Raw genomic sequence first — 8,443 nt, 5'->3', positions numbered from 1 at the left:
AATGGTTATTCTGTTTACATGAATAACACCTTTCATGGTCATGCACCCTATGTGAATGGTTCATTGAATCTCGGTCGTGGTAATACACATGTTCACGCCAAAGGATGTAGAGTTAATAATGATAGTACCACTTTCTTGTGGCACTGCCGCTTAGGTCATATTGGCGTAAGATGCATGAAAAAACTCCATGTCGATGGATGTTTGGAGTCACTTGATTTTGAATCGCTTGACACATGCGAGCAATGCCTCATGGGCAGGATGACTAAGACCCCATTTTCAGGTACAATGAAACGGGCAAGTGACTTGTTGGAAATCATGCATGCTGATGCGTGTGATCCAATGAGAATTGAAGCGTGCAGTGGATATCGCTATTTTTTCATCTTCACTGACGATTTGGGTAGATACAGGTATATCTACTTAATGAAGCACAAGTCTGAAACGTTTGAAAAGTTCAAGCAACTTCAGAGTGAAGTTAAGAATCATCATAACAATAAGATCATGTTCCTACGATCTGATCAAAAGGGGATTTTCTGAGTTATGAGTTTGGCAATCACTTAAGACATTGTGGAATTGTTTCACAGTTGAAGCCACCTGGAACACCACAAGGTAATGGTGTGTCCGGACGTCGTAATCGAACCCTATGAGATATGGTGCGATCTATGATGTCTCTTACCAATCTACTGTTTTCATTTTGAGGTTATGCGTTAGAGACAGCTGCATTTACTTTAGATAGGACACCATCTAAGTCCGTTGAAACGACGTCGTGTGAACATTGGTTTGGCAAGAAACCAAAGTTGCCACTTCTTAATGTTTGGGGCTGCGATGCTTAAGGCTTCAGCCGGAGAAGCTCGAACCCAAAGCGGACAAACACATCTTCATAGGATACCCAAAGGTGACAGTTGGGTACACCTTCTATCTCAGATCCGAGGGCAAATTGTTTGTCGCTAAGAACGGGTCCTTTCTCGAGAAGGAGTTTCTCTCAAAAGAATTGAGTGGGAGGAAGATAGAACTTGATGAGGTTGTCGAACCTTTACTTCAACCAGAAAGTGATGCAACACAGAAAGATGTTTTCTGTGGCGCCTACGTCTGTTGAGTAGGAAGTTAATGATCGTGATCATGAAGCTTCGGATCAAGTTGCTATCGAACCTCGTAGGTCGACAAGGATATGTACTACTCCTGAGTGGTACGGTAATCCTGTCTTAGATATCATGTTGTTAGACAACAATGAACCTACGAGCTATCGAGAAGCGATGGTGGGCCCGTAGTCCGACAAATGGTTAGAAACCATGAAATCCGAGATAGCATCCATATATCAGAACAAAGTATGGACTTTGGTGGACTTGCCCGATGATCGGCAAGCCATTGAGATAAATGGATCTTTTAAGAAGAAGATAGACGTGGGCGGTAATGTTACCGTCTATGAAGCTCGACTTGTGGGAAAGAGTCTTTTCACAAGTTCAAGGAGTTGACTACGATGAGAATTTCTCACCCGTAGCGATGCTTAAGTCCGTCGAAATCATGTTAGCACTAGCTGTATTTTTCGATTATGAAATCTTACAGATGGATGTCAAAACAAGTTTTCTTACCAGTTCTCGTAAGAAAAGTTGTATGTGATACAATCAAAGTTTTGTCGATCCTAAGGATGCTAAAAAGTATGCTGGCTCCAGTAATCCTTCTATGGACTAGAGCAAGCATCTCGGAATCGGAATATACGTTTTGATGGAGTGATCAAAGCTTTTAGGTTTATACAATGTTTGTTAGAAACTTGTATTTACAAGAAAGTGAGTGGGAGCACTACAACATTTCTGATAAGTATATGTGGATGACATATTGTAGATCCGAAATAATGTAGAATTTCTGGAAAGCATAAATGGTTGTTTGAAGAGTGTTTTTCAAAGGAAGACCTGGATAAAGCTGCTTACAAATTGGGCATCAAGATCTATAGAAATGGATCAAGACGCGTGATGATACTTTCAAAGAACGCACACCTTGACATGTTTTTGAAGGAGTTCAAAATAGATCAGTCAAAGAAGGGGTTCTTGCCTGAGTTGTAAGGTGTGAAGTTGAGTAAGACTCAAAACTTGACCACGGCAGAAGAAAGAGGAAGGACGAAGGTCGTCCCCTATGCTTTTGTCATAGGCTCTATATGGTATGCCATGCTGAAGTACCGCACCTGATGTGTGCCTTGCCACATGTCTGGCAAAAGGGTACAAAGGTGATCTAGGAGTAGATCACCGGATAGCGGTCAAAAATTATCCTTAGAGGAATAAGGAAATGTTTCTCGGTTATGGAGGTGATAAAGAGTTCGACGTAAAGAGTTACGTCGATGCAAGCTTAACACCTATCCGGATAGCTCTGAGTAGAGATACCGGATACGTATAATGGAGCAACAATTTGGAATAGCTCCAAGTGGAACATGGCAGCAGCATCTATGATATAAAGTTTTGCGAATACATAGGGATCTGAATATGGCAAGACCCGTTGACTACAACCTCTCTCACAAGCATAACAGGATCAAACCCAGAACTTATTGAGTATTAATCACATAGTGATGTGAATTAGATTAGTGACTCTAGTAAACTCTTTGGATGTTGGTCACATGGCGATGTGACCTGTGAGTGTTAATCACATGGCGATGTGAACTAGATTATTGACTCTAGTGCAAGTGGGAGACTGCTGGAAATATGCCCTAGAGGCAATAATAAATTGGTTATTATTATATTTCCTTGTTCATGATAATCGTTTATTATCCATGCTAGAATTGTATTGATAGGAAACTCAGATACATGTGTGGATACATAGACAACACCATGTCCCTAGTAAGCCTCTAGTTGACTAGCTCGTTGATCGATAGATGGTTACAGTTTCCTGACCATGGACATTGGATGTCGTTGATAACGGGATCACATCATTAGGAGAATGATGTGATGGACAAGACCCAATCTTAAGCCTAGCACAAGATCGTGTAGTTCGTATGCTAAAGCTTTTCTAATGTCAAGTATCATTTCCTTAGACCATGAGATTGTGCAACTCCCGGATACCGTAGGAGTGCTTTGGGTGTGCCAAATGTCACAACGTAACTGGGTGGCTACAAAGGTACACTACAGGTATCTCCGAAAGTGTCTGTTGGGTTGGCACGAATCGAGACTGGGATTTGTCACTCCGTGTAAACAGAGAGGTATCTCTGGGCCCACTCGGTAGGACATCATCATAATGTGCACAATGTGACCAAGGAGTTGATCACGGGATGATGTGTTATGGAACGAGTAAAGAGACTTGCCGGTAACGAGATTGAACAAGGTATCGGGATACCGACGATCGAATCTCGGGCAAGTATCGTACCGCTAGACAAAGGGAATTGTATACGGGATTGATTGAATCCTTGACATCGTGGTTCATCTGATGAGATCATCGTGGAGCATGTGGGAGCCAACATGGGTATCCAGATCCCGTTGTTGGTTATTAACCGAAGAGTTGTCTCGGCCATGTTTGCATGACTCCTGAGCCCGTAGGGTCTACACACTTAAGGTTCGATGACGCTAGGGTTATAGGGAAAGTATGTACGCGGTTACCGAATGTTGTTCGGAGTCCCGGATGAGATTCCGGACGTCACGAGGAGTTCCGGAATGGTCCGGAGGTAAAGATTGATATATAGGAAGTATGGTTTTGGCCACCGGAAGTGTTCCGGACATCACCGATAGTGTACCGGGACCACCAGAGGGGTCCGGGGGTCCACCAGGTGGGGCCACCAGCCCCGGAGGCCTACATGGGCCAATAGTGGGAAGGGACCAGCCCCTAGGTGGGCTGGGGCGCCTCCCACCAAGGCCCAAGGCGCCTCCAAGAGGGGAAGGGGGCAAACCCTAGGGCAGATGGGCCCTAAGGCCCACCCTAGGTGCGCCTCCCCCTCTCCCCCTTGTGGCCGCCACCCTAGATGGGATCTAGGGCTGCCGCACCCCTTGGGGTGGGAACCCTAGGTGGGGGCGCAGCCCTCCCTCTCCCCCTATATATAGTGGAGGCAAAGGGGCAGCCCAACACACGATTCAATCTCCTTGTTGGCGCAGCCCTACCCCTCTCCCTCCTCGTCTCTCGTAGTGCTTGGCGAAGCCCTGCTGGAGTTCCGTGCTCCTCCACCACCACCACGCTGTTGTGCTGCTGCTGGACGGAGTCTTCCCCAACCTCTCCTTCTCCCCTTGCTGGATCAAGGCGTGGGAGACGTCACCGGGCTGTACATGTGTTGAACGCGGAGGCGCCGTTTGTTTGGCGCTAGATCGGAATCAACCGTGATCTGAATCGCTGCGAGTACGACTCCTTCATCCGCGTTCTTGCAACGCTTCCGCTTAGCGATCTACAAGGGTATGTAGATGCACTCCCCTTCCCCTTGTTGCTAGATTACTCCATAGATTGATATTGGTGATGCGTAGAAAATTTTAAATTTCTGCTACGATCTCCAATATTTTGTTTGTGTCCAACGACCAGATCAAGACTGTTTTTGGATCCCCAATTTGATCAATACTTCTCATGGTCTAAATATTGAAGTTGCCATGGTACCTACAAAAAATTGCCATGGTCTAAATATTGAAACTGCCATGCTACCTATAGAAAAATAACTATGGTCTAAATAATTATTTTTTTCATGGTAGATACAACAGAACTATCATGGTGTAACCAAATAAAAATGCCATGGTGTAACTCTTGTTCTATTGAACTGCCCAACCACACTTTCTAAAAATTATCTCTCGTGCGAACACTCTTTTCAATAATCAACCAATAATGACTTCCACCTTGAAGCGGAAATCCAACATCCACATATGGAACAATCATTGATCCATATTTTGAGAAACGGTAAAGAATTTCACTTAGAACACACCAGGCTTGCTATGTCTCCAGTCTCAACAGGCATTTATCACATTCCTCTGACAGCCTTGCACCATCACAAACAACATGCAGATGGTTACACGTACGTACAATTTTGGAAACAACTTACACATGGCTCTATCTCTTTTTATTTTTGGCGACTTATGGGTCTATCTCCAATCCAAATATCTTCCAAAAACAAGTTCCGGATCCATTCCTAACTACCTTACAACAACAACTAGCAAAAAAGTCTTTTAGTACCGGCATAAGTTTATGCCAGAAGTGAGGTTGCCCAAGCTTAATTTTTTTCATATATATAAATTATTTTTGAATCTTTTTAACCATGGATTCTGTTTTATTGTAAAGGGATGTCAAGTTTTGTATGCTTTCTTAGCCGAAATAGGTCATGCATAGTGTATTATCTTTTCTTTAAGGCCTTCTTTTACTATGTTCAAGTTGGGCCTGTTTTTCGCCCACTTTTGTTACTGGGACGTGTCTTTGTGCAAAGGATTTTCATTGTGACAAGGGTACGGGGCGCAAGGGGATGGGGCGTTCGCGTTGGGGCTTCTTTCCCATCGAACAAAATCGTTCGGTCCGCTCTCCCATCGAGCGCGAGCGATTCGTTCGGTCTAGGAGATCCCTAGACCGAACGTTAGGTAGATATCGGCGTTTAATGGATGAGGCAAATTTTTTTGTCTTTGTTTCAAATAAAAAACAATCTATTAAACCGTCCCAACCACACTTTGAAAAAATCACCTCTCTTGCGAACACTCTTTCCAATAATCGACGAATAAAGGCTTCCACCTTTAAGCCGAACCACATTTGTGCATATGGAACAATCATTGGTCAATATTTTAAGAAACGATAAATAATTTCAGCTAGAACATACCAGCCTTGGTAAGTCTCCACACCCATTTCATCACTTTCCTCTGAGAGCTTTGCCCCATCATAAACAACAAGCAGATGGTTGCACATACGTACAGTTTAGGAAACAACTTACACATGGGTCTAGCTCATTTTTATTTTTGGCAACTTATGAGTCTATCTTCAAACCAGATATCTTTCAAAAACAAGTTCTGGATCCATTCGCAACTACCTTACAACAACAACTAGCAAAAAATGTCTTTTACTACCTGAATACGTTTCTGCCAGAAGTGTGATTGCCCAAGCTCATCATTGCATAGAGCCAACAAATATTTCTTAACAAACTCATCTCAATTCCTAATTTCTAAAACTAATGAAAGATAAAAGCTACTCCAAACCACCCTGATCTCTAAGATGATAAGCCTCCAACAAATTACACAAGTGATAAGCCTTCACGGCTTAACCCTTGGCGTTCTCTGTTGGATTTTTTTTAAGAGAAAACGCTCAGGCGAAGCCCAAGAAAAGGCTCGATCCTCATCCGATTTTGAATTAACAAAGATAGCAACCGATCAGGACTGCAAACAGACAGAACATACAACCATAGAAAGAAAATAAATCTGGAATGCCAGATAATTTCTTCTGTTGGTTTCGAAGCACTAGTTAATAATTTCTTAAAATTAGCATGGACATGCCTTCGCGCTGAGGGCGCTGACGTTCTGTGGTAACTGGACACTCACGATAGGCTCATGTCCCGGGTGTCACAGTCACAGCCTACTATACATGGCCGCGGATTTCACTCCACGGCAATTAATTCCTGCCGCCTGATCCACCACTACCAGAGAAGCCGCTTGGGCTGGGCTTGCTAACCGAAATTAAGTCCGCCCAACCCCCCAACCAACCCGTGCAGATAGTCCACTTGAGGGCATGTACAATGGTTGATAAAATAGTCTTATCTTAAGTTTTGCATGTAATTTAGAGATAACAAAAAAAAGAGTCTACAATGGGTCATCTCTTAGTCTTATATTCAATAACTAGCAATTCCTAAAAACGTGATGAGACATATTGTGCTAAGAGATCATCTCTTGTCTTCTCTTAAATAAGAGAAGACAAGCCTTTTTTTATGAGTTCTCTCTCCTCCACCTCATCATTGATCCTACGTGGCACTACTAAGATAGCACCATTGTACATGCCCTGAAAATGATATCTCTGCGATTATCCGCAATCAATTATGCTCCCCACAACAGAAAGCAGCAGCACTAGACCAAACGCAAATCGTCCACTCGGAAGAGAAAGCACCTCTTCTGATTGCGAAATTCGCGCATGATCGAGCGAGAAAGGGAAGAACAGGAAGAATCAATCGAAACGGATTCTTGCAGCCAAACCGGGAACCAGGATCAGACGCTAGCTCCCTCTTATTGTCTTCACAAAGGGGAGATACTCATGCTACTAAGTAGATCATACTCGCTCATCTCGGCGATCATCGATCGCTAAAACTATTTACAGGCTAGAAGAAGGGAGCTCCCCGGAGAAGAAGAGGAGAGGAGTTCTTCATCGCATCACACCATAGATAGATGATACTACCAGCACTTTCGACTCTCGATTACAAACCAACCAGACGAACGATTTGGAGGGGCAGGGCTAGTCGACGCAGGAGCCGCAGAGGCCGTACCCGCCGCTGCAGTGGGGCCCGGTGCCGTCGCACATGCGCTCGGCGCCGACGAAGACCTTGGTGTCGCGGCGGCCCTTCCTGCGCCTGCCGCCGTCGTCGCCGCCGACGCAGGTGAAGATGATCCAGGACATGGCGGACAGCCAGAGGATGATGGCGCAGTAGAGCGCCTCCCCGCCGGCCCCGCCCTCCCGCGCGCCCAGGAACTCCACCGGCGCCGACGCCATCCGATCCCACTCGACCTCCAACCCGAACTCAACTTGCTAGCTGCGCTGTGCGGTGTCGCTTCTTGTGCTGGGTAAGCGCGGAGTCCGTGTGCGTGTCGCCGTTATCGTCCGGCCCGTGGTGGCGGGCGCCGGCTTTATAGCCCCGTGCCGGGGGAGGGGGCGGTGGGGGTTTTTGTTGGGCTCGGGCGACGTGACGTCCAAGCGCGGTCGCGTGCCGCCACTGGATGGAGCGGGGTGGTTTTGCTTAGCGCGGAGGGGTTTGGTTTGCTCGGCTCGGCTACCTGTGGGCGCCCTATGGAAGAACCGGTCCAGCTTTTCGTGCGAGGCCACGTCGCCTCACGTACGTATCCTACTGGCGGGCCTATCCGTCCTCGCGTTTCTGCGGGGCTAATCAATGCTTACTCCAACTAACTACTCCCTCCGTTCGGAATTACTTGCCGTAGAAATAGATGTATCTAGACGTATTTTAGTTTTAGATACATCCACATTCGAAACAAGTAATTTCAAACGGAGGGAGTATATTTGTACAGTATCGAGCGTGCGATTGCTGGCCGAGTCAAGCCCCGTGACGCTCCTGCTGCAACGATTTAATACGGCGACGTGGACAAGCCGAAGATTGCTGTACTAGCGACTGGGCGTTCGGGCTTAGGCCTTCACAGTGCTCTACGGTGTACAGGTGCTAAGAATGCCACATAAATAAAAAATAATGTGACAAAACCATTAAAAAGGAGAGAAAGTATTATGATGATTCTAAACAATTAAGACCCGATGCTAAGCACGTGGATCTAGGCAAAAAGACTACCAACCAATACATGAAAGAGTTCTATTACTA

General features: G+C 45.5%; 1 protein-coding gene across 1 annotated transcript; it reads right to left on the bottom strand.

Moving 5' to 3' along the window:
• Window positions 1–7,066: 7,066 nt before the first annotated feature.
• On the bottom strand, window positions 7,067–7,745 carry LOC123172658 (uncharacterized). The gene has a single exon (XM_044589603.1). It carries the CDS (start codon window positions 7,609–7,611, stop codon window positions 7,357–7,359), a length of 255 nt encoding a protein of 84 aa, XP_044445538.1. The 5' UTR covers window positions 7,612–7,745; the 3' UTR covers window positions 7,067–7,356.
• Window positions 7,746–8,443: the final 698 nt, after the last annotated feature.

The sequence above is a fragment of the Triticum aestivum genome, unplaced genomic scaffold (genome assembly GCF_018294505.1).
Source record: "Triticum aestivum cultivar Chinese Spring unplaced genomic scaffold, IWGSC CS RefSeq v2.1 scaffold110170, whole genome shotgun sequence".
In the NCBI taxonomy this organism is placed as follows: domain Eukaryota; kingdom Viridiplantae; phylum Streptophyta; class Magnoliopsida; order Poales; family Poaceae; genus Triticum; species Triticum aestivum.
The sequence above is the reverse complement of the archived record's forward strand: the minus strand, read 5'-3'. Positions and strand labels throughout refer to the sequence as shown.